The 26,685-nt window shown below is 38.0% G+C and overlaps 1 protein-coding gene across 2 annotated transcripts in view; it reads left to right on the top strand.

Annotated features, from left to right (window-relative positions):
* SHANK2 (SH3 and multiple ankyrin repeat domains 2) overlaps nucleotides 1-26,685 on the top strand; it is a 318,926-nt gene that overhangs the window by 172,635 nt on the left and 119,606 nt on the right. For both annotated transcript variants that reach the window (XM_086748644.1, XM_086748645.1), the window contains 2 exons: nucleotides 10,628-10,710; nucleotides 12,328-12,452. In XM_086748644.1, coding sequence (XP_086604770.1) covers nucleotides 10,628-10,710; nucleotides 12,328-12,452 — 208 coding nt within the window. The remainder of the gene's footprint in view (nucleotides 1-10,627; nucleotides 10,711-12,327; nucleotides 12,453-26,685) is intronic.

Below are 26,685 nucleotides of genomic sequence, written 5' to 3'. Positions count from 1 at the left end.
GTAAACGCTTCAGAGAGAATGAGTTCTGAAATACATTTTAAATTAAACTCTCTGTATCTTAAGTAAGTCACTCAATTGAGTTGAGCTGATAAACCGAAATTTTTTAACATCTCCAGCACTTACAAAATCAAAGCTTCGTATTTCTAGAAATTACACGTCAGGGCAACCAGCGACCCATAGCTCAAGGTCAAAGGAAAAGGGGGCAATAAGGAGAGATTCCAGTTCAGCATTCACTTAATTAAGAAAGGTAACTGCCAATTTAAATAAAGCAGAGTTCTGTCTCTTCATCAGCTGGTATCTGTGAAGTCAGTGATTTTTCACTGCTGCCAAAGTTGTGTGCTAAACTGGCCATGCTTTGACAAAATTGCTGAAAATTACGATACTGGTAGACAGGAAAAGTGCTCAGATGGACATCTCCTCTCAAGCTGGTTTGCAGGTAAGTAAACAAAATTTGGAGTAAACTTAAAATAACTCAAGGGATTAGTGTAATTATAGAAGTGGAGAGAGGGGAGGATATATTTCAGAAAAAAGGTAGAGATGCCACCTCCTTTTTGACGTTAATGAGACTAAAATATTATGGCGATTAGTCAGGATTTTTAAAGAGATATGTGCAAATTAAATTCTAATTGAAGCCACCTCAATTTCTTTTCAGTAAAATTGTGGAAAATCTAAGTTTCTCACTCTATACTGTGTTTTAAAAGCTCTTGAAGAAGAAAAAAAGTGGGAAAATACTTGCAGAAAAACTTTTCTCTAAGCCTTTGTATTAACTTAATTTGCTTTGAGACAGATCTTGAAAATTACTTTTAACCTGCCTTTTACACCAAAGTGTAATAAAATTTTACAGGAATTTTACCACTGATGATTAAAGCACTGTACACTTCTGTACAATGTAGAGTGTTAAGTGAAATACATCTGTAAAGCTGAAACGAGCAGTCAGGCTTAGTCAGGCTTGCCGTTAGAGGTGTATTTAGATCCAAGGAATGCAGGACAAGAGGACGATAAATCTTCAGGGGACGATAAATTCCAGGGTGTGATGGAAACCCTGAGGGGTCCCTTAAAAATAATTTGAAACTCGTGGTTATCACCAGTCTCTTTCCCCTGTTCCATAATTTATTTATGTTTAGCCTTTAGTACGTTTAGACTCTCTGAATGGCTAAGTGAGCAGATCTAGTTCCGATACTGAAATGTGTGGTGAGCTGAATAATTGTAAAGACCTGCAATGTCAAACCTGCTACCTTGAAGAGCTTGTAACACATTTAAAAGAGTTAATAAAAAGTGTTAAGAAAACACTTTTTTTTCCTTTTTTTTTTTTTTTTAACTGAGAGTGTGACTAAAATGCGTTATAGAAACTCCAATCAGGAGATCCTGACGCAGATGGATATAATCCCATCCATCCCGTTCACCCTTCTCTGCTTTTGGCAGGGACAGGACGTTGGGGTGCAAGGACCGACGTGTCCAGCCCGGCATGGTTGTGCCTATGTTCCAGTGACACTCTAAAAAAGGAAGGAAAAAGTTCAAAGTCCTGTCTGATGTATGCCAACTCTGAGAGAAGCACAGAGGTTGATTAGTGAGCTTTATGAACTTAGCTCAGATGCTGCATCGGCAGAGAAAAATCTTTATTATTATATAGTTATGGTTTTACATTCTCATATCATTCTCTCAGATCTGAGTTTACTTCCCTGGTTCTACCTTTGTTATTTGTCCTGTTCACCAACCTTGAACACATTATTTTCCTTGTCATTGTGGTTGTCTGTGCTAATACTGTCCACCTTTAGCAAAAACATTCCAAAAATTATTAATTAAAAAAACTACATAGAAAAGCAGTGTTGTTATTAATAGCTGCTATGATTATTATTCCTTTTGTGTAAGTACTTTATAAGTTAAGGTGCTTAGGGAGAAAATTCCCATTTCCATGGGGTTTCGTGGCAACAGCAGGGGCTGGAACTGCAGCTGGTTTGCAGTAGAAAAATAAAAACTTAAAAGGAAGGTAAATAAATATTCTAGTTACCTAAATATTTGTATGCGTTTGTACAGTCTGTTTGTTCAAGGCTCGTAGTGTAAGCAATGAATATAAATATTTTTGTAGTGCAGACTTGGATTGCTCGAATGTTTGATAATTACAAGGGAAAATTGTTACTGAGTTTCAGGTGTAAGTGGAGTGTGCTGTAGCCCAAAATACAGATGTGATTGATGGAACATCTGTATGGAGTGGTTTGAAGGGCTCTGCATTACAAAACCCTCCTGTTCTACACCGGGAAACTTGCCTGAGCGTTTCGTGTTTAGTTTTTACTTTGTCATGTGAGGTACTTGAATTGTCTATTTTTAAAATACAAATGAAACGAATTAAGGTGGTGGAATGAAGCTGTGCTTTTTTAAATCTCACTTTACCGCTCTCCTCACCCCACCGTGCTGCTTTGTTTTCTCCCTGCCAGCGCAGATGCAAGAGAATAGTAACATTTCTCTTTAAAAAGACCAGATATACTCCTTGTGGTGTGTGTATATAGTGTGTGTGTATGTGTTCACATGTGGATATGCGTATAGCCGCACGTATGTATCCTGTATGTATGTATATAGGATCCTGACCTTACCGTTGACTTTTTTTTTTTTTTTTCCATATCCTATCCTGAGATTTCTGTGTAATATAAAATCAGGCTTTTACTGGATGGTTTCTGTTTCCAGGAAGTTCTTTGCCTTCCTCTTTTGCTGTATCAATCTGTTACTTCAGCGGTTACAGTTTCACCAACTTAAGGTGAAAACAGCGAGAAATAGAAAAGTAATACTAGCCAAATCAATTGAGCTGGATATTACTTTAGATTACCTACTCCCTTTTCCTACACACCAATAATACGATATTCAGTGTAGTTAAAGGCTGGGTAGAAGAACGTGGACTGGTATACACAGACAGAGGAAATTTCCCCTGATTCTGCATAAAGAAAACATGTAACTTCTATGCACTTGTGTAATAAAATTTAATATTTCTCTTTGTAGCATAAATTCATTGAAGTATGTGGCACTGTTACTTTCTTTAACATAGGTTGCTTCTTTGTAATGATGGTTAATCTTTTGGGCAACTGTCAATCACAGGGCTAGAAAAAGTAGCACGATCTTTCTGATGTCCTAATTCTTATCCAACCACTTCATGACTGATTTTTTTTTTTTTTTTGATAACTTAGTGAAGAACTGTTCATTTTTTACCAAGGGTGTCAGATGTTGAAAATCCAATAGAGGTGGCTTGATTACTTGTTTAAAAGTGTGAATGAAACACCTTTTTAAGTGGGAAAAGTTATATGCCCTGTCAGGTTTTACTGTAATTTCCTCCCAACGCAATATAGACTCGTGCAATAGAGGAGTCAGAGAATATTGAAATGTCTTTTATGGCATGTTGCAAATGGATCTCAAGGGAAAATATGCAGCCTTGCTTTTTCTGATGATCAAAGATGTTTACGTGATGTTTGCTGAACTCTGTAGAAGCAGCACGGATACAGGAGATGTGAAAGACAAATCTATGGATATAGGAAGCGTGTAGGATCAGTACTGAAGCATCCTCTCTTCTTTTCCCATTCTTTTACTTGACCTGAACGTAGCCAGCTGAGGAAGATGTGGCTACGCCGAGTCAGCCGTTCAGCCAGGGAGGAAAGTTGACTGAGGAGAAATTAGAATATGTCCTTGCTATTGCAATTTGAAATTATTTGCTGCAAAAAGTAACACCAGAGAGAAAAATAGTGCAAGGGTGGTAGTCTTAGTCTTTTATTCTTTCACTGGTTTTTGGTTTTGTTTTATTTGTTTGGGTTTTTTTTTTTTTTAAGTATCTTTACTGCAGTAAGAAAGCACCTGGGAAGCCGGAATCTGTAGGTAGTACTAAATATTTTATTCCATACTGCGTATCCGCATGCAGCCCTGATTTTGTAATTGTTTTTCGGTGAAATAGCAAAAGGACTTGCAGTCCCTGTCGTTGTGAATGCCTGATGAAATAATGCTTATTCTCCAGTGTAACTATTTTGAATACGCTAAAGAGTATTTTGAGAACTGTATTAGCTTTTATGGATGGGCAGCTTTGTGAGCTCCAGATATAACTTCTAATCCATGTAATTCAGTTTTGACAGTAAGTGTTGTACGGTGAGAATTCTGGATCATGATGATGAAAACATTGTTTTGGGAATCAGCTCAACTTCAGCCTAACTTCACTTTATGTATGGTAGCTACATGGAAGAAAATATAGGCCTGTGCTCTGATACCTTGTCTGAAGAAACAAGAAACAGTGGCATCTGTAGGTTCTTACAAATGCTTCTGATGTTTTGGGGGATAAGGACAAGAAAGGAGAAAGTCAAACACTGCAAAGAAGGGAAACAGTGTTTTTACTTGGATACCTTACTGTGAGAATCTCTTGGAGTCAGATATTGAAGAGCAGAAAGAATGACCCTGCATTTTTTTTTTCTTCTGTGTGATTCTGTTCGTCCCTTCTCTGTCATATTTTAATTATTGTACCATCATTATACTCCTGGGACTTCTAGCTTCAGCTACCAAATAAGTTTTTCAACTTGAAGTTAACTATTCTGCAGTATTTCTGTTCTGATGGCAGATTGTCTCTTCCTTGAGTATCACGTTGAGGTACTTGTCCACAATCTATTTGAAAACATTTTCTTACTGCCCTCCTCCCAAACACATCTTGCTATAAACTTCCAGATCAACATAAATTCTAAAGGAAAATCGTTTAGGCTCATCTTATATGACTGAAATTACATTGCCAGGGTTGATGAGTTGTGCAGAGTAAGTGCTGTGCCTGTGCTTTTGACACAGGGCAGGACTGAGCACGTAGTTGTGTTTTTACAGAATATCTCCTCTAAGAGTATATTGTGCTTGCAGAAGGTGAGGATGAGTAGTGGAAAAAGGCAAAATGTAGCAAATAAACACACTTTCTGAAAAAAGTAAAACATTTTTCACCAAAACAGCTGTAAATTTTTATTGGTTATTTAAGATGTTATCACAATAAACTATGGAAAGATTCTATCAAAGGCAGTAGCACTGGGTTGTGAATTATTCAATAGCATAATAACCTGTTATTCTTCAAACCTATATCATATATTTGCTGAACAAGCACATTCTTAAGCCAAATTATATTGCATTGTGAAAGACATCATGTGAGGGAATCTCTGCGTGTGATGGCACCGTATTACAGAGGTTACTGTGAGTTTGGATATACTATTGACTATGTCTTGCTGTTTCTGTTTGGGTTGTAAGTGGGTTAGGTAGGGACCCATCTGCGTATCTTCCTGTTTGCTGTGAAAGAACCACGCTCACTGGTGTAGCTCATACCTCTTTAACAAGTGATTGCTGTTCCGTGTGTTACCTGAGAGCTGTGAAAGCTCCTCTGTAGGACCTACAGCTGGATGATCAATGCCTGGGAAACTTGAGCAATCACATACCGAGTCTTCATTAACCTTAAAGGCCTTAATTACTAGGATTAGCCAATTTTCCTGGAGTTATTACAGTAGATCACTATAAATAGTAAGGTTGACCTCTTCCAGCAATGAGATCAAAAGTTTTTGTGCTGGAAGTCTTATCTTAGAATAAGATTTACTCTAGACATTATTTCCATTTTGTATGGTATCGAGACAGGTAATTTTTTTTTTTTTTAAAAAAGAAATATTTGGAGAGAACATTCTTTATGTGCTTTTAACAGGGATTGACTCTCAGAATGAGCAGTAAAGATCTCTTCCTAAATAGATTCACAGAATGCATTTCTATGGGCTTGAACGTAACCATCATGAATTGACTGTTTTAGCCCAAAAGGAATTAGTGCCACTGCTTTCAGACATAGTATATAAATTTCTGGAGTGGTTTAGATATTGTTTTATTGCATCTGGCAAAGTATAGAAAACATAATTTCCTTTATTGTTGGGCTGTGACTTGATCCTTCTAACATTTCGCTAGCTGTGAATTCAGTAGATCTTTCAAAAAGATGGAAATTGCATGAGTACTCAGGAGAGGATGTAAAAAAGGTCTGTGAGGAGATTTGTATTTACTTGGCCTACTGAAAGAACTGTACTTGGAGAGAATAACTTCTCGCTGAAGGATAGAGCAAGCCATCTGACTGAAGGGGATATGGGCTGAGAAGTCTACTCATTTGGCTGCAGCTCCGGTGGTTTGAATCTCATGTGTGTTGAGTTAAATAACTTCTCTGCCTTAGGAGGTTGTAGGCCAGTTTGTTAAATCTGAAAAGGTTAGAACTTAGATTATGATTCTATAGGATGCATGATTTGAGAGAATCAGGAAAATAATTCCTATTTAAATTCATTTTTTCTCTGCCTTATGGAGTGATTGATATACCAAATGCCATTTTTGTTCCAGATAATGATGATAATTTCCAGTGGAATGTACTCTACGTGCTATTTTTCAGTTTGAAGTCAGCAATGATACACACGATACAAACTTGCCTAACCATATTTCATTGTCTTGATAGTTTCCATCTCTGTAATTTAGTATTTTAACTTTTGCCTAACCATATTTCATTGTCTTGATAGTTTCCATCTCTGTAATTTAGTATTTTAACTTTTGGAGCAAGTCCTGCTTTACGATAGGGTGTAGTTATTCTAGTTGTGACATGGAAGCTAGGTTTCATGGGTTTGCCTCCATCAGGAGCCTGTGCTTCCACCTTTATTTTCTTTATAAAGGACTTTACAATTCTACTTCCTTCTTCGAGTTTTATCTTAATGGGCTATTAGCAAAGTAGAAATTCTTGCTGTCTTGAAAATTCTACACAAATGATGGTTGTTATGTTGAACATAACACTGCTGAGTTCAAATCTCAGGTGTCTGTCTGACCAGGGACAAATCTCTTTATTTCCTTTCTGCATTGGTAAGTGTGTAAAAATATGGAAATTCTAACAGCTCTCCGCAGTTCTCGAGCCTTGAAGTGTTAGAGAACCTACATGAACCAATGAACAAGTATTTTTTAATAATATTTAGTGTTTGGATTGAGCAAAAGCGATTTTAGGTTGACTTTTTTTCTTAGTCTGAAGTTTTTATAATTAAGATTGTACTTCATGCAGAAATATTCTATCTGTTTGATAGAATGTATTCTGCATTTAAATTTGTACGCGATGAATCTTGGACTTACACAGCCCAAAGTCAAAGTCATGCGTGCCCTATTTAAGAAATGAGCTATTGATTTTAAAATTACTCATTTTATTACCATAATACGCAGCTAGTAATATTCTGAAAACTCATCTCCGAAATGGCCGCTGTTTAATTTCATTTTGAGATGGGGCAGAAATGGACTTTGAGGCTTTTACTTGTTGAAATTTGGTGTTACCACAGTCAGCAGGGGCTGTTCAGCCTCACGTAAAGCCGTACACGGTACCCAAAGCGTCTGTGGAGAAATGCCTCTTCCTCTTGCGTGAGCTCAGACCTCTGAACAGGCTTGTAACGTAATGTCCCTTTTATTTGGCGCTGGTGGCCATACCCTATATGTATTCTGTTGCTGAGTATTTACATCACCTTCAGGATGAAAGAAATAGTGCCAAGAAGGCTCAGGGTGATAAATTTTGACCTACTTTTGCATTTGGCACCACTTTGCCTGCCAAGACCAAGCAGACTGTGAACAGACCTTCAGCGTGTCTTCAGTGAAGAGGTCGGGTCTGACTTTGAGGTCCCCTCATGCAAAGCAAACAAAGAGCAGTATTGCAGACAGTCAGAGATTTGACTTCTTTTCCCCACCTCTGCCCACCTCTCTAGGGGATGCAAAGTGAATTTGCTGGGAGAAGCGGTGCGGAGGTTGCAAGTTCGGTTCATTTGTGTGTGTATATTTGTTTTCCATCCTTTTCCTGCTGCGGGTTCTTAGCTCGGCAGCACTGGGGTGTGTGTGGAGAATCAATTTGCTTTCTGTGATTGCTTTAAACAGCTTGGAACTGCTCATGCCATAAGGTCATTGCAAGTTCCCTTCTCCTAGCATGTAAATTAGAAGAAATGGCTACTTATCTGGTTTTTCAAACCTACGTTTTTGCTTTACAGACTGTGATGCAGTTTTCCTTGTGTAGTATGTGGTTGAAACACTTTATTAGTAAGCTGTATTTGTCAAGTAACGGAGATCAGTTTGTACTTTTTGTTACCAACCACTCATGTTGCACTACTCCTTCCCTTCCCTTTCCCCTCCTTGTTGCATGTAAAACACAAAACTTTGTAAAATTTTGGCAATTTAGCGTTCCCAGTTCAATGTCTAAGTTGGTGTATAAAACTGGGTGGTTTATGTGAAAGGACCCTGGATGCTTTTTTTTTTTTTTTAGTGTGGATGCCTAATGTTGATCAGGTGAGTTGATCCGAAGTTTTCCGAGCACTGCTTTTGGACCTTCAGCCTGTAGCTTTTTAAGGAATGATATGGTGAAGGTTTTTTTTTTGTTTTGTCAACAAAAGTAAAAGGACCAGAGTAAGGTTTGAGGAGATGCCTAGCTAGTAGGCTTCTGAATTCTTCATCTTAGTGAGTGGAGATGAAAGTGGGATTTGAGTAGGGGAGAGGAAGGGTTTCTTTTGAACCGAACACTTTCTATTATTAGGTTCTCAAAAGCAGCCTTCTGTCTGCTATTAAGCTATGGATTGTTTAGAAGGAAACTTGAAGGGAAGGGTTTTATTAATTTGACTGTGTATTGAGAAAAATTCTGGAGACAACTTTTCTTGTGGACTCTTCAGTGGATAAGTATGGAGCCCCACCTCGAAAATGTGAGTGGTGAACTGAGGAAAATAAGCCAGTTCACTTGTGCGTTCAGCCAGTTTCTGTAACGTTAGGATGTTGATGGAGCAATTCAGAGCTACAGCATGGGCTGGAAGGGTGGCGTATTCCATCCCATCCCAGTATCCCTGAACAGGAGTGTGTTTGGCTTTCTTGAGGAATAGATGTGTTCTTATTTTATCCTTTCCATAGCGGGGGAATTAAGTGTCAGAGAAGGTAATGTCTGAATTAAACAGTAAATAACAGTAAGTTGAGAGACTTCAAAAAGCTGTTGGTACTTATGGAGATCATCTGTTGCTCAGAAAGTCGCCATTGTGGTAGATTTAATTCATGTGTTATTCCATTCAGTGGTGTTTAAATACTTTGTAGTTTGGAAGATGTAATTACATCATCACTTTAGCGGTAACGTGAAGTTGCATCCCTCAGAGTTGGAAAGTCACCAAGAGGATAGTCTGTGATGCACAAAGATGTGGAGTTTGGAGGCTGCCCATTGGTATTCTGATAGCATCATCCTTGCCTTTGCTCAGACCTTTAAATAAAAAGGTCACACCAATTTTCCTTTAATTTAATTAGTTTGCTCCTTCCCCTCTGGATTATTAACGGCACTGAAAGAGATCCAATATCTTATTGCATGGAATGCTTTAGCAACTAGATTCTGTGCAAGGCCAGCGGTAACAGTAGTTGGCTAGTTAAAAATTAAGACAAGAAAAGAAAACTTGCTCATACTTCTTTCTGTCCTAAATAGTTTTGTAGGTGTTTTAAAGCCAACCTAGCAACGTGTTTTGCAGTGCTTGCGATTCATGAATACTTAACCCCTGACACTGTCTTTATTCAGAAGAATGCCGTGCAGCTTGTGCTGTGTAATGGTTTCATACTTTAAAAAGCGTTCAGAATATTTTTTTTTCTACTTGGAGTTTATTTTTAGTAACGTAATGTTTAATGAACGACACTAAACAATTCAAGGCTTTCACAGATTGTTCCTTGTATATGAAAAGTCCCATTTTAATGTGGATTTTATGCATTTTCCTCATCCACCGTCTACTTTTTTCTTAGCCAATGGCAGTAAGATTCCTAAGGCTACTTTCTCTTTAAGGACATGCTGCTTACATAAATAGTCCTTTACACCCTCTCCGTGTTTTATAATATTAATTGCTTTTCAGAAGACGGGAAATATTCCTTAGAAATGTGTTTTCCTGATTGTGCATGCCTTGTTACTATTTCAATTATGCAGATTCTTGATGCTGTGGAAATTTGTGCCTGATGACGCCAAGGCAGCTGCACGTTGTTAGCATTGTAGGCTGTCAGATGATCATGTGGGATTCTTGCAGCATGCAACATTCAATAGGATTGAAAAAGGGCTTTTGATGCAAGGCATAGCTTTCAGAACATATTTGTGCCTTTTAGTTAGCTAATATAAAATCATAATTTATTATCTTTAAATTTAAAATGCTGCCTCATTTTTCTTCTGGTTGGTTTCATTTTGGCTTCACTAGAAGATGCATCTGGTACATCCACGATTGAGGAGTTTATTAATGATACTGTCGTTCAGTTCACTTACTTTTTTTCCTTTTAGAGTCCTAGCTAGCCCACAGATTACATGATCACATGTTCATTCAGTCATTCATATAGAACACAAACCACCATGCATGATTTCTTCTTCTTTCTTTTTCCTCTCTGCCTTTTTTGTTCCCTTTAAGTTGCTTTGTCATGTTCTCTTTTATCATTAAGCTCAGTCTTTGTCTTCCCCTCGCTACGATTTGTTCTATCTTTTCCCATGCTTGCTTACCGCAATATTATTTGATTAACGGGCTGTGATGATGATGAACCTGCACACTGGAGGAGCAGCTACTACAGTGGTGATGAAGGGATGTAATAATGGTCGCTATCCTCGGAATTCTCTCTACAGTGACTGCATAATAGAAGAAAAGGCAGTGGTCCTGCAGAAAAAAGACAATGAAGGATTTGGATTTGTGCTCAGAGGGGCAAAAGGTACGTGCTTCTGTGTGTGTGTGTGTGTGTAATGTGCACTGGCATGAAGAAATTTGTACATCTCTGAATATAAGCAGGAATTATTCTTGGTGCACTTGGTTGCTAGACAACAGGATTCTCTGTATGCTGTACTACTCGGGCAGATTTTAGTGGCTTCTCTCTGAAGCAGTTTGCATTTTTACATAGGAGAAGCACCGTATAATCGGTTTGGGGGGAGAAAGTTTTGTCTGTATTTTCATTGTGTTGGTGTATGTAATTTTTTGCCGTTAATCTGTTCTGTTATGCAGTTTACCTAACTGTGGGAAACCTGCTTTCCTTATAAAACCTGCTTCTTTATTTCAAATGTCAGTCTGTTTAAATAGGTCTACGAGTAGAAATAGACAAGAGAGTGATGTTTTGTTTAAAATAGGTGTGGATCTTCTGCAAGGTGACATTGGTGCAGTTTTAGTATGAAAATATGATCTTTTTTTATATCTTCAGAAGCTGCACGTATGTTGCATGGCCTGTAGCGTGCTCATTTTAAAAGCTGTTCCTATGTTAAACTGCATGTTACTTCTGTAGCCTAAAATCTGTAATGATGGCATTCTGAAGAGTTAAAAAAAGCATTCTATTTAATGCTTTGCTTTTTAACTTCCAGTCCAGTTCGCTCCTTTTGTATTTAAAACATAAAATATGATGGTATGTCCCGTCTCTTGCTCCCCCTCGTTTTACATGGGTTCTCCCTTGCCTTGCTTGAGCATGAAAATTATTCCGTAGCTTCATCCTTGGGACATCATTTTTGCCTCGCCCCGGTCCCCCTCCCCCAAACCAGTGCCCCCATAGGTTTCCAGCATTGTAAAAGCTTTTCTGATTTTGGCTAAATAAATGTTTTTGGGGCTCTGCTAGGAAAGCCACTGCCTTTTAGCTACCCCGTTGCCATGAGTTGTCTGGGCATCGAGCAGAGGTTACTGCCTCTGTGTGAGCCCAACAATTGTCCCCAGATTTTCTCTGTAGCAGTGAGGGCACCTCGGGTGAAAGACCCAAGGACTTTTCAGCTTGTTCGTGTACTTGACACAGAGAGAGAGGGCTGTTACAAGGCCCGCTGTGCCTCCTTTCCTAAAAAGTGATTTATTCTGTTATCTTTGTACTATGCATCTAAATCTAGAGGAAAAATTCAGTTTGATCTTTGTCATCCTTTCCCACCCACCTCATCTCTCCAGTTTGGCCGGATGCTCTCTTCTGGCTCCAGGACAAAATTAATTTTTAGTTGGATGTTGCCAGAGTTACAAGCATTTTGCTGGGCGTGCAAAAGGGTTCCTTGAGCTGACACTGAATATCCTGGAATACTCAGAATCCAGCTACTGCCTCACGCAGCTTGATTTGGTTTGTGTCAGTAAAGCAGCATGTGTTTTTTTTCTCTCTGAATTGAAGACCTGTGGATTGCTATTGCAGAGAGATTGCACTCTGTTCCCAGCATCTTGATATCCTCTGAGGCAGAGTCCTCTTTACTTTTAGCACCCACCATTTTTTAACCATCAATTAGAATGGCCCATCATAGGCCTTTAGTCAAGTGGTATTTGCAAGCACTTCATAACTTACTTTTTTTTTTTTTTTTTAATGTGGTATTTATTTTTAAAGCTGACACACCAATTGAAGAATTCACCCCAACTCCAGCCTTTCCTGCTTTGCAGTACTTGGAATCTGTGGATGAAGGGGGAGTAGCATGGCAAGCTGGCCTGAGAACTGGAGACTTTTTGATCGAGGTAGGAGATCCTGAAATTTCCTTCTCAGCTGGGGAAAAGAGTGATGCTCCCTTTGTAGAATTTACTTTGGAAAAAAAAGTGTGCGATGCTTCTGAACAGCAAGTTTGGTGGACTAACGCCAGTGATGTACTTCATCTATTTTTAAATCTCGTGCAACGTTTAGGAAAGCAGTGAAAAAGCACAATGTTCACGTGGGCTGGGAATTTTCTGTTTGGTTTTTGTGGTTGTTGTTTGGGAATGCGCTATCAGAGATACTTGGGAGTTTTTATTCTCCTTTGCATTATTGAATTGAAATTTAGATTAACTTCAATATTTCTTGTAGGCTGTCAGTTCTGTGATCTTCTAAATATTTTTACAGAGTCACCACAATTAATGACTTTTTATGCAATTATTTCTGCAGTCAGAAAGATCAGTGGTCTAAAGCTGTTTAGAAACCATGGAGAGTAAAGCAATTTACTTTGGCTTGGAATTAAATATTTCCAACAGTGCACTGTAAATGCAGTCATATAAAAAATAAGCAATGGATGCTATTGCAGTACAAATTACTTAATAAAAAGAGTATATTTAAATACTCCATTCATACAAAAAAAAATGTCTTCACGTTTTACTTTGGAGGATTTTTTGGTTGGTATTTTGGGTTTTGTTGAAATCGTTGGTGCTCCTTTTTAGTGTTACTGGGCAGTTTGCAACAAAATCATGATTTGGGATTTTCTTCCTCCTCCACTCACAACCTTTTCATGACCAACAAAATGATGCAGTGGTTCCCTGAAAGTAGATATTTGAAAATAGGTCTTTCCGGATGGATCGACCAAATCTTACCTGTTAGATCTAAAATTTCATTTTATTTTATTTTATTTTTTTCTTCTAAAGCGCTTATGTGTTTTCTTGAAGTATTTATTGTTGCTACAGCATTTATTTCGGCAGAGCTGACCTTTGCATCTGGGAGAGGATATAATATACAGCTTTTATTTGTTGTGTGCCTTGAACTCCCATGGTGACTGAATTTAAATAGTTGCACCGGTTCTTCACGTTGTAACAATGAAAGAACAGGCTTTGCAGACTTCTGAAGTAGATAGCTGTGCATTTTTGTCCGTGCCTTGAAAGTACATTTTCTTACTGTCTCTTTACTTGAGAACAAGCATTTAGCAAACGATGAAAACGATGGCTTACAGATTGTACTGATACATACTCTGTGCAGGGATGCTTTCAAAACTATGATTACTGACATTAAGTGAGGGTTGGTTTTTTTTTTTGACAATGCTTTATTTTTAGAAGTTGATTTCTTGTTAGGCTTTTAATCTATAGGAAGCATGAATAATCTGTACTGGCTGATTTCACAGATAGGTTTGATGGTGGATAAATGTGTAATTTAATGGAGAGGATTACAGAAGGATAACTATGCCTATGGATTTTTTTTAAAGATCTCTGAAGGGATGCAAGGAGTCTGGGTAACTGGTTCCACACAATGCTTTACTGGTTTTCTGGCAAATGAAAGATGAATTGTAATTAATTGTCCAGACAATTTACTCCGAGCCTTAGCTTAGAAGAGCAGTTAAACGTGCACATGCATTGCTGAATCAGGCCATGAATCCATACTCTACAAATGGATTACGTATCTGTAATGAATTCTTAAAGAAGCAGTTGTTACATGCAAATCAACTCCGTTTCTGTGTGATCTGTGTTCATTGGGGTTATTCTGTTCAGAATTTTGCAACTTAATTAAGAGGATGTGGTCATCCTGAGAAACCACAACTTTGCTGTCGTGGAAGACTTTTCTGCTGGAGAAAGGCAGGGTGGTGTTTCTGGTTTATGAACTGCATCTGGAAACCTTCAAGGCCAGGTTGGATGAGGCTCTGGGCAACCTGATCTAGTTGGGGATGTCCCTGCTCCTTGCAAGGGGGTTGGACTAGATGACCTTTGAAGGTCCCTTCCAACACAAACCATTCTATGATTCTATGTGCAGTGCACGATACCCTCTAGCTGTGGAAAGCCATCTTTGAAGATATTTACACTGATGCAGAAGGTTCTACTGTTGAAATATCAATGACTGGTCCACCTGCACTTCTGGGAATGCCAAGCTGCTTTATTTCTTGTGTTGAACCGAGAAGAGTTAAATGCAGTGTACAGCGAGTGGTGGTTGTAACTGGTGTAGTTAGCCTGTCTGACCGTTAAATGATTTCTCCCATGACTCTGAAGTTCATGCTGCTGTGTGTAAGTGCCACCTCAACAGTTTGTAAGCAATATAATGCATTTATCATAAATGTCGTATGAATAATAAAAGAGTAAATGGGCAACTAGGAGCCTAATTAGTTGCATTTATAACACTTGCTGGAAGCATCAGGCTTTAGGGACGTGCGAGTCCAGTTTGGCAGAAGGCAAGGGGAGAACAGATGTTTTGCTCTTGCTCGAGGTGGTTTGGTGGCTTGGGGTTATGGACATAAGGGGAACCTCCTTGCTGTGGAAAGACAGGTTTGACAGGAAGATGGATCCTTTTTTTTTGGAAGCATGAGGGTAGGTGAAAAGAAGGCATCATGTCTTCATGTGTAATTATGGTCTCTGGATCTTCTGAATGGGGTAAAACTTCAACAACAGCTACTGAGCGTACTGAAGTAGTTCAGTGTTGAAGATGATGCATGTTAAGCAGAACAAACAAAAGATCTCTACAGAAAAGGAAGAAAAGGTGTTGTCTTGCTTCAGCAGGTAAACAGAATAGGTATTAGCAGGAACAGGGCTGGCGTAGTTTCATCTGACTGAGTTTTTATTCAGTTTGCAATTTTTGTGAAAAGCCACATGATACTGATCTGTCCAACCTGTACAATTAATTTTAACATGAGACTTCAGAGACTAACGTTGAAATTGCCTGTGGAAATAGTGTTCACAGACTTAATTGGAATTTCTGACAATATTTTTTTTTTTTCTCCCTGATTCAAACCCAGTCATATTTTTTTTTTTTTGAAAAAAAAACTGTAATAGAGGACAAATAAAATGTAGTTCTAGAGCTGGAACAGACAGAGACAGCTGTCATTGTATGTGAATTTTCCTAAGCCATTCAACAGTTGCCAGTTCACATGATTTTTCTTAGCTTTGACAAACAATCATAATGGAGTATGGGTGTGACTTGGTTGTTACAACTGAGAGAGATTGTATAGCTTGCTCTGTTTGCTATTTCTCACTTTTTTAGTTGATGTTTTCTTGAATCTTGATATCTGCCCAAGTTAAAAGACGGATAAATGTGAAGGTAACGTTAGCGCAAGTGCTATCCAACCTAAAAATCCCCCCCTTAGAAGGGGATTTAAAAAGCTGCAACCGTCATTAATGCATATACCAAATCTAAAGCCGTTGCAGGTCATTGTTAATTCACCTGAGTGACTGGATTTCTGTAGTACACCTGATCAAGTTTGTAAATGCTCGATCAGAAAAAACACCAAACCGTCAGCTGGTTTGAGTTATTACTTGAAATATTTGCAAGAAAGCAATGTGTTAGCTCTGACTCCAAATCTCTTCTGTATGGATAATCATTATGAGCCTAAGCCTTCGTTACCTTTGTTGAGTGTAGTAGTCAAACTAAACATAGAGGAACCGTTGAAGACTACTGAGTGCTGCCTTACAGGCTGAGTTGGAGTTCTTGGTGTTTTGGGTTGTGTTTTCTTTTGAGACTTGCCTTGATGACGTATGCAAGTATAACCATCTTTAAATAAAGAGATCCATTGACGTGGAAGAGGTTTTTTTATCTCTGAACATTTTTTTTTTGTTTTTAGCATAATACAATATAGACTATCTTACTGAATTAAAAACCAGTGGATTATTAACTATTTGTTATTGTTGTACCCATGAGCATGCAGCTGATTTGCAGGTGGTGTTTGATGTGATGTGCGAGGATTTTTCATCTACCACAGGGCATCTCATACCAAACAATAATGTTGTAATATCAATACTTAGAAGTGAAACTAATTCTGCAATATTTTGCCAGAATAATGCATTTTTTCTCTAAATGAGGCATTGGAGTTTGCATTGTTGCGCCATATTATTTCTCCAGATAGATGGAAATGTTATTGTCTTCAGAATAGGATGGCTGCTTATTTACGTTCCAGTTAAAATGTAAAATAGATAAAACCAGTGTGTTATCCATTAAAAAAAAAGAAAGAAAGAAAAGAAAAAGAAATAAAACCTTAAATTTTTTCTTTTTTTTTTGAGGCTCAAAACCAGAGATGGTAATAGAAGAAACCTCATCATTTTTCTGCAGAATAGTTCAGTTTGTACTTCTACTAAAACATGCAAAATGATCTGTGGTATAACTGCCTGTATTTCTTTATCTTCGAGAACTTACAGAATTTACTGGTACAAACTTTTCTTTAAGTAGTGATAGGTGGAAAATAAACATACTTTTACTACAAACAGCATTATTTTCTCATTGCATTAGATAAAAATATCTGTCCTCTGGCTGTATGTGAGAAGTAGCAATAAGCATTTAGGGAGACATATAAAATATCTGGAATATCTTTTTTTTTTTTAAATACCCACATACACACAGAGTAACTTTAGATTCATATTTAGCAATAGGTTAGATTTTTGGTTTATTCCAGTAAACACTTTATACAAACTTCAAAACTGATCTGGAAAGGAAACTTTTAACTTTGTTGTTGTAACTTTTATTGTATAGTCATTATGAGTATTTTTGGCAGCCATAGCAATGTTATGTCTTAAATTTGTGTCCAATGGCTGGATGAATTAGTGGTTTTACAAAGCCATCTGTTACTGATTTAAATCCTTTCAGCAATAGAGAAATCTTCCCATCCTTAGGTAATCTTCATTAGTTACCCTGTGGCTGAGTTTTGTCTTATTTCTAGTGTGAACCCTGCTAGCTTCTGCCATCAGATATAAATCTAAACTTTTTTTTTTTCAGGCAGCTACATGGGGACCACGATATTTTTTCTCTCTCAAAAATGAACTGAGCCCCCCTAATATTGTGTGTAGGAGGAAAAAAGGAGAAAAACAACAACATTCTTACATTTTTGTATGCTGTCCTTACCTCTCACGCTTAGGCTTTTTGGCAGACCAAAAGGCTGAGGTCCACTTTTAGTTCTCGATCTTGCATGAGGGTGTTTTTGTTGCCAATTTGGCTGCTCCTCGTGCCCATGCGGTGAGCCTCCGCTTTTGCACGCTCAGCAGAACAGCCGGGCTCGCTGCGGCACGCTCTGGGCTGTTCTGTTCCTAGACAGCGTCTGGTTGGGTTTTTGGCATCTTTTTAATGATGAGAGATTGACCAAAACTGCAGTACTAGTGCAATGTTTCAGCCCATAAATATAGGGATATGTGATATATATATATGTAATAAATAGTGAAAGTGTGTATGTGTGTACCTCGTTATTGCAAGGGGAGCAGGGCTCTCACTGACCTGCAAATCTTGCAAGTCAAGGCTAGGTACCAGTATTTTAAAATCTGTATATTTAATTGATGCGTAGCTCAATTCAACCAACCATTAGAGGAAAAAGGTAATTTCTGTTTACCAGTTAACTCATCCTCTTGGTGACATCTGTACATGATATCTGTTAAGCACAAGGCTTACCCCTGGCTCCTCTTAAAATGAAAGTTGTCAGAGTCCAAAGGAAACTTTCTTCCTCTTTCGGTTTTGAAATTCTTCTGCTTAAGCATAACTACAGATATGCTGGAGAAGTGGGACAATGGGGTCTTGGAAAAAGAGCAGCTCTGGTCCAAGTGTTGAACAGTCTGGATTAATTTTTCGCTTGATGGAAAAGTATTTTGCTTGCTTTCCACTTAAACTCCGTGAGTGAGGGTTTGGCTTTGTTGGGTTTTTTTTTAATTTATGTTTTTAGGAAGTGATGGCAGCTGAGTGAAATTATTGTTCCTTCAAAGTGCTTTGGATCTGCACAAAAGCACTGTAGAAAAATGACAACTATTTTGAGTTGTTCTTTTTGTCTGTTTCAATGCAGCCTCCACCCTGTAGGAAGTGGTTGGCATTCCAAATGTGCTCAGTGTGATCATAAAGATGGACCAATCTTGTTTAGTTCTAAAAATACACTAATAAGACTGTTACCTTTGCGGCATAGATGGAAATGGGCAGACAAAAAAGAATTTGGTTCTTACAAGTGCCTCAGTTATTCACGCCTAAGCAAATAATATGCTCTAAAATAAGACTGAAAAGCAGACAAAAAAATGAAATCACTTTGCTGCTGTCAGACATACAAAACCAGGCTGTGAGCGAAACTGGGAAGTGTTTTCCTTTAGTCTTGATTCTACATGAGGTGCGTACTGGGCTTGTAATCCCAAGGTGCAGGAGAAAATAGTGGTATTTATCTGATTTCCCAGAAATGGAACAAGTACCGATTTGATACTGAGAACTGATTTTTACACTTTTTTGAGAGGAGGATTTGGAAGGAATTTGGGTGATAATGGCAGCAACAGTCAGAACTAGCTCTGTGTCCGTTCAGTTCTCCGTTATCAGTTTGGGGGCATTTTGACCGAGATGCCACAGTATTTTTAAGGGAAGTTTGCTAACGTTCCTACCCTGAAGGATTCTGCCAGAGCTCATGGGACTGACTGTGGAGCTATCCATGGGGAGCTTTTTGACCAATATTTCCCTGACTTCCTGCTACAAAATCCTCTTAAAATAGCAAATTTGTGTACAGATAAGCTGCTTATTGTAAGTAGCCAATTCTTGGCCACCTAGAAGCCATCCAGTGTATCACACAGAGCGCAGCTATGGACAGTCTTCACTCTTGGCAGACATCTGTCCGTCCTCCGATCAAATAATACAAGAATAATACAACTCCTCCATTTCTAGCTCTTAAGTGTAGAGGTTAGATATTAAGACGAATAACACCATATAAATAAATGTCGTTTTTAAGGTATAGTTTGGAGATTTCCAGAAGACTTTATATTAAAATTAATTTCTCCGAAGCCTGTTGGCTTTTTTTAGTCTCTTGATACTATGGAAACCTGGTTGCCGGAATGGAGCTATATGAAAAACAGTACTTGTGCCTGGTATTTTAGGGGAGAAAATACAGTTTCTTTTAGTTGTGGGATGTTGCTACAAACCTGTACAATTACAGGTGAAGGGAAACAGATGAGTCGTTTTAAATAGTGGAGAATGAAATGACAGATTTCTATTGTTTGTTACTGCAGAAGAACTAATCAAATACCTAGAAATTTTTTTTTCCCCTCTCCTTTTTTTTTTCAGAATGTTTAAGCATCTTACAAGCAGGAGAAATATAACGTGGAGTTGCATGTGTCTGTCCGTCATTTTTTTTTTTATTTGTTGCCAGTTTTCTTTTTTTGGCAGTCAGTTTGTGTGATGCTGAAATGCTAAGTTCACCTACTAGTTGTGTTTCATGGACCACAAGTCTGTCCAGAGGTTAAAAGGAAGTTGCTTGATACCTGATAATCACATGCTTCATGAGCAGTAGCCTTGCCCCTCTCTTCCTACCCATTCCTTCTTCTCCCCACCCAGAATTTCTAGTTTTATGAAGAAATAACTTCATTTGCAGTCACTAACTGTGCAAATACATCTTGACTGTCACCTCTGAATCTGAAAAAGCAAATGAGAACTCTAGAACCTGGCATGCATTCCATTAATTTAGTTTGCTTGGTAGATTTTCCTGAAAATCATAGTCTTTTAACCTATACTGTGGAATGTGGTTCCTAAACTGGTTTAGATGTTTCAGAGGGGTTAGCTAAATCCCTTCATGTTGGTACAGAACAGGCTCCCCACTGCTTTTGTGTGGGTGCTCGTAGCTGCAGAAACATTCTTGATTTAGAGAAGTTCTGATCTTTTGAGTCTAATCTGTCAGAAGCTCTGCATTCGTTTAATTGTTATTTTGCATTCAATTTCTAATATGTGTCCTCTATAGAAGAGTGGCCATGGGTTCAGGTATAATCCGTTAATTGCTTAAAAAAGCAGGAGAAGGCTTCCTCCCCTCTTCCTTTTCTCATCATGCTATGGCTGTGGATATGAGAAAAAAAAAATCACAAACTTCTAATTTGGGTCCTTACACAATATTAGGGGATGTATGAACAGTAATAGGGGATCTATCTTCTATAATAGAAAATAGAAGTGATCAAAACCAGCACACACAAGGCAGCACAGTTGGACAAATGGTCTAGAGAAAAGCTTGCTGATTTTAATAGATGAGAATGTTCAGTGTTGGAGGTGTGCTGAGCTTGATCGCAGTGGATGGTTGGTCATCCCTCTCAGAGAGCTGCTGTGCCCCTCTGAAGTTATTGTGCCACTATGCAGGAGGCCAGGGAGAGAAGGTAACGACGGAAGATGGCTTTCTGAGGAACGCCTGCCTTGTGTTCTGCTACATACAAAGCGTTTCCTACGGCTTGCCCCTGTGGGCCTCGGCAAATTTATCTCATAGGGAAATTGAAATATACTTTAAATCAATGAGATTAGAAATAACATTTTTATATCCCATTGTAGCAGTGATAGGAATCTTTTCAGAGACTCTTGTATATAACAATAGGGAATATAATAATAATCCTTTATCTCTACTGCTTCATTTATACTTCATATATTCTGGCAGTAATTTGGGGAGCTGGATTCCTGGTTCTCCTCACCTTATGGTACAAAGTTTTCACTTGTTACAAAAACATTATTTCTCCATGGTAAGAATTTTGCCCTCGGTTTCCAAATAAGAGCTCCTGGATAGTCTTCATGGCAGGCGGCAACTTTTCTCTTACGAGGTGCTGGATGTGGTTGGGCTTGAAGGTCTCTGAAGGCTTTGGTGATGGGCACTGAAAATTATCCTAGCGAATACGTCAACGATTTAATAGAGCTTTTCAAGAATGGGTAAATAGGGTGATAGGATGAAAGTGGGTAGCTAAATGTATCTTTATTTGCTATGAAGAGAAAATTTGAAAGCATGTATGTACGTAAAGAAGAGGTCATGGAAGAGCTCGTTTACAAGCTAGACCAAAAAGGGTTGGTTCTGGACAAATACCATGGTTGTTTAGATACTCACTGGAATAAAGAAGAGAGTTGAGAGAGAATCATGACAATCCTGGGCAGAGTAAGTTGTTGCAGAAATAAACCTCACCATGAAATACCCGTGGTTAACTACTTTAATAGTTGCTACAGAATTAGTATTAAAGATAGCAGAAAAGACTTGGCTCAAACTTGCACTGATATTGTGTAATAAAATATTGTAACCTTGCATATATTTGATGCTAAAATAGGTGAGGTTACGTGTGAACCTCCTGTTTTGTACTCCCAAAAGCAGGTCTACAAGGCAGACACCAAAGTCCTGCGTTAGCTATGTTGTGTTTTTCAAAGAAATGTAAACTGCAGAATCGAAGAACTTTTTTTTTTTTTTTTTAATTCACAATATAAATCTCTCCAGTATTTTTATAACAATTCTTTCTTTCGGAATTGTTCTTGTAACAGGCATTGAACAACTGTTATTGCTTTTAGTGGAATCAACCTGTGGCTTCGCTTTTCAGCACTGGGTAGATTTGTGTGGGGCAGTAGTCATTGTTGACAGACTTGTATGTCGTTAACAGTGCGTTTGGTATATTTATTTACACTGAAGGTTATTATGACTCACTTGAACCGCTAAATTAAAGAGAGAACTGTTTTTAAAAGACCAGCAAAACATGGATTGTGAATATTTTCTTAAAGTTTGTTGTTAGTTTTTATACCTGAATATGCTTTATTGACTGTGCCTATTACAGAGCTGTCTTTTACAAACAACGAACAGACTGGGAATTGAATTTAAGATGTGTTTTGTCTGTGAGTAGGTATTTGGTTCCCATAATTCCCTGTGCATTTTTAGCATCTGTTTGAGATATTTTAATAGAAATCAAGTGTACACCTAACGACTTGGTTGTTTTTCAGAGTTGGAGATGGTGTAGGCACCTGTTGTCCAAGAATCAAAGGCTAGGATCATTCATCCCCGCATGTCATTTTTCTGCAACTTTTGTCCATTTCTTCTCCCTCTCCCATGCAAACTTCTTGAGAAGTGCTGTTCAGTTCTGTAGTCCTTTCGCTTCCTCCCAACGGTGTGGGCCCAGCTCTGGGTGCTTGAACTTACCCCTTTGGGTGTGCCGAAGGTGTACCGCTGTGTTCTGTTGCACTTACATAGCGCGTCGATCGACGTTGTTTTCTCTAGATAAGCTATGAGCTGCATCTATCTTTTTCCATCTGTGAAGGTGTTAGAACCTCAGTATTGAGACAAGATGCTTCTCTTGAGGTACTGCCCGTGTCTTGCCCAGTAGCCAATAATGCAGAATGGGCTACTGCTGCCATTTTAAGACCTGCAATGTGATATCTTTACCAAATAGTTGGGATAACTTGCAGCATTTTGGAGTTCTGTGAGACAGAGTTGCAGCTTGCTGTGTTCATTGTAATTGCCTTATCCAGGTGTCCGTGTTTTGACTGGTTTCCTGGAAGTGGAAACATGGGGTTTAATACCTTCCCGTGATGGGTAAATACTCTGATGGCTACATGTGGTGGCTGGATCCTTTATGAACTATCCAGATGCACCTGATCTAGCTACGTTAAATCTTGTACTTTATGCAATGACCGGTTTATTTTTCCTTCTTCAAGGGAGATTGAAAGGAAAGCCAAATTAATTTCTTCTACACTACGGTGTATTAATGTTAATGTTGACTGTCACTGGAATAGAAAGGCTGCTTAGATGGATTTTTCTGTCTCTGAAGGGGTTATGTGGATGATAAGTTCTTGTGCTTAGCAGTAGAAAACAAGAAGGGTTTGGAACAGAAGGAATGTGAACTGGTACAATATGTTACACTGCTGTAAAACTCATGAAGAATACCTTTTGCGGTATTCCTTTTTGGAATATTGTTGGCTTTCTAACATTACAGAGGAATTTTTAATAAGCTAAATTTCTCCTTCATTTGCATAGTAACCCATATCTAATTGCTAGATTACTATTTAAACATCAGCTTTCCTCTCTGTTTATTAAAAGTATTTTATATTTTAAGTATTTTATATACTCTGTTTTGCTGCTTTTATTGTACAAATGGATGTCATTAATCCAATTCAATTTTTAAAATATTTTTTCTAAAGACCTTTTGATGTAGTGAGGTGTAAACATTCATTTTAATTTTTTTTTAGTGATGATCTTATATGCAAAAATGATGCTGCTAGGCAATTATCCACCCAGAGAGTTTTCAAAACAGTTACTCATAACAAACACCAGATCAGTGACATGACGACAGTTTTTGGTAGAAGCATGATCCCGTTCTAAGTATTGACTTTCAAATTAGCATGATTGTGCAAATCCACATTTTAGAAAATTCTGTTTGTTTAGAGGAGAGAAGTATATAAAACTAGGTGAAGGAAGACGCTAGAATTAAGGTGAACCCACTTGCAGGGCTACTGCTCCTGGGGCTCAGTCAGCGGGACACAATCAGAGGGTGGGTTTTGCTCACAGTAAAAGGTTATATGCTTGAGTTTAAACTGCTGCAGAAGCAGTTTGCATTTTTTTAATTATTTTTTTCACTAAAATCCAGAGCAGGTTCATCTCACAGTTAGTTTACTCCATTGCTGTGTTGCTTAGATTACTGTTTAAGGTGCACAGATTAAGTTAATGTGCAGGAGCAGCTTTGTTCAAAATGTTTAGCCTCTAGCTCAAGGGAAAAAAATATAGCCAGAATATTATTTCCAAAATTATTAATATAGTTTGGATCTTACACACTTCTCCAGTACCCTGAGTAGGACTATTTTTCACACTTTTGGAAAGTTCTGTGTTTTTAAACAAGCATATTCAGTTGCCATCAATCACTTTCTGGCCGTTTCCAGTGCTACCAGCTTTTAGATTTCTAATTCTTGCATTTTGTACTTCCAGTTTTCGTTATTTTTTCGTTATTTTTAATTTCCGTATTTTTTTTCTGTCATTATCTTATAAAATAATACTCATTTCAAAATTAAAGTTCTCATTTTCATCTTTAAATATTTTTGTTATAAATCCATAAAGTAAGGAAACGATACATAGATATCTGGTTATTCACATTTTATCAAAATCTCATTATTGTCTTTTGTTAAGTGTTAGTTTTGTTTGGTTCTGGCAATAGGGAGCAATATATATAGTACTTAACCTAATGCCAAACTGTGTTCGTGTTTTGAGGTGGCACTGAGAAATGGCTCAGTGGTATGCTTTATTTTTTTTCCACGCTTATTGAGTCTATTAGTATTATTGGCTGATTTCTCATGTTGACTGCTTTGACAGTTGTCTGGTATTTCTGTCCTCAAAAGGTCTTCATGGAAAACTAGCAACGGTGTCTTGGTTTTTTGCTATGGGTTTAGTGGTTTGTTTTTTTTTTTTTTCTAATATTTAAAGTTCATCATTTTCTATAGATCAGTTTTTTGCCCCCTTCTGATTTTGATTTCCAGTCCGTAGGGTTCTGACTAGAGAAACATTGCCTTCAATGAAATATCCCATGTTTGCACAACAATGTCTTTTATTATTCTGTAATAATACCTTCAGAAGTGTCTCTTTTGGATTATTATTTTAATTAGTTTTTATTCACTTTGATTATCGTTCTCTCCTGTGCATGCAGAGAACTGTCTTCCAACAGGGTTTGTTGTGAAAACTGCCCCATTACATTTATAGACATTAAAAAGTTACATATCGAGTCCTCCTGACGCTGCTCATCGCAAGCAGAGGAAGATGCTTTGAAGGTTTATCTTGCCTTAGACACGCTGTTCGAAAGCGTCACCGCACCGGGCTCTCCTGCAGCGTGTGCTGCAGGCTGGATCTTGCAGGAACTGAGTTCAAACCCCAACCTCCTCAGTAGTTATGGAAAGGTTCCTCCCTGACTGCTCTTCCATATCCTAAACATAAAATGGGTTATTCAGTCTGCACGACCTGCAGAGCCGAGTGTTTGCTTTATGAGGAATTTGTATATCTCAGTGGTGGAGACTAAAACTTAAGGCAGGCTAAATAAACTTAATACTAAAGAGTCCTCCTGGTCTCTGAAAGCCCTGTCTTTCTAGCACAAAGAGAGTTTGATTGTATTTGGTGCTTTCAATACATATAAAATCTGTATTTATGAAGTTTTGTAGGGTCCATTGATGTCTTACTGCCTTCTACTCATCTTCAATAAGTTAAACTTTGAGTGTTGTACTCTGATTTTGAGTGGGATCCACCAACTAGTGGAAGAACTGCTATCAAAAAGGCAGAGAGACCAAACATAGATAAAACGTAATCCCAGTATACTTTTCTTTTTGCTAAAAAAAAAAAAAAATCAGGAAAAAACCCTTATAAATGTAATCCCCAAAGTTGAAAGAGCTGGAGAGAAAACAAGAAAATTTGGGAAAAAGTTATTAGAGTTGTTGGGTGGGCTCTTTTCTGTCAGTGTACTGAGACATTTTGATTCAATGATTTAACAGACTGTGGTATAATTTGTGATGCAGAATAGGACGTCAAGCTATCAATCTGCGGATCAACTTTGTATTTGCAAATTATCAGCTTGACTGAATGGTTCTGTTGGGTTTTTAGGCTAGTAGGGGTGGGTGAATAAAGAAGGTATACTTAGATCTAGAATTTCAGAAACTAATTTAAAAGGTAGCATTTACTAAACCTACTATGTAATGTAGAAAATGCATACCAGCTTCAAGAAAGAATAAACACCAAAGGCAGGCTGCTTGGGTCTTCACCTTAAGAAGTTTTCAGTAGATGGCGTGTTTTGAACCAGCCTGCATTGCTAAGAGCTGTCCAAGTCAAAGTAAAAAGTAAACTTCTTGAAAAGATAAAACTATGGCTTTGTAGACAAGATTTCTTTCTTAAGGACTCCAAACCGCAGCTGGACTTTAAGCAAGGGCCTGGTTGTCCCAGGTTAGGGACACAAGTGCTGAGAAGGCACTTCAGGCAAGCACATTAGTTGGGCTGGGTAAATCCAGTCCATGTGTTTCTGCATAAAAACTAGTAGGAAGACAATGACGGTACAGGGTTTGAAAAATTAAGCGTTTGAAAATTGTCAGATTTATGGCTGTATATCAAGGTGCTGAAGCACTCAAGGATCTGTCAACAGTAAAGTATGTAAGTAAGGCTTCTAACATCTAGTTTATGTGTGGAAAACAGCATAAATGCAGCACTTCCTAATATCTGGGAATTCTGACGAGTCTTTAAAAAAAATTATCTGAATTCCTAATTTTTGAAGGATTTCTTAAAAAGGTAAAATCATTGATTGTAAAATCCATGCCGTCCTTTCATCCTTCCATGTCTTGTCATCTTAACGTTAATGCCAACTG

The sequence above is a fragment of the Chlamydotis macqueenii genome, chromosome 5, assembly GCF_036417535.1.
Source record: "Chlamydotis macqueenii isolate bChlMac1 chromosome 5, bChlMac1.mat, whole genome shotgun sequence".
NCBI lineage: Eukaryota > Metazoa > Chordata > Aves > Otidiformes > Otididae > Chlamydotis > Chlamydotis macqueenii.
The sequence above is the reverse complement of the archived record's forward strand: the minus strand, read 5'-3'. Positions and strand labels throughout refer to the sequence as shown.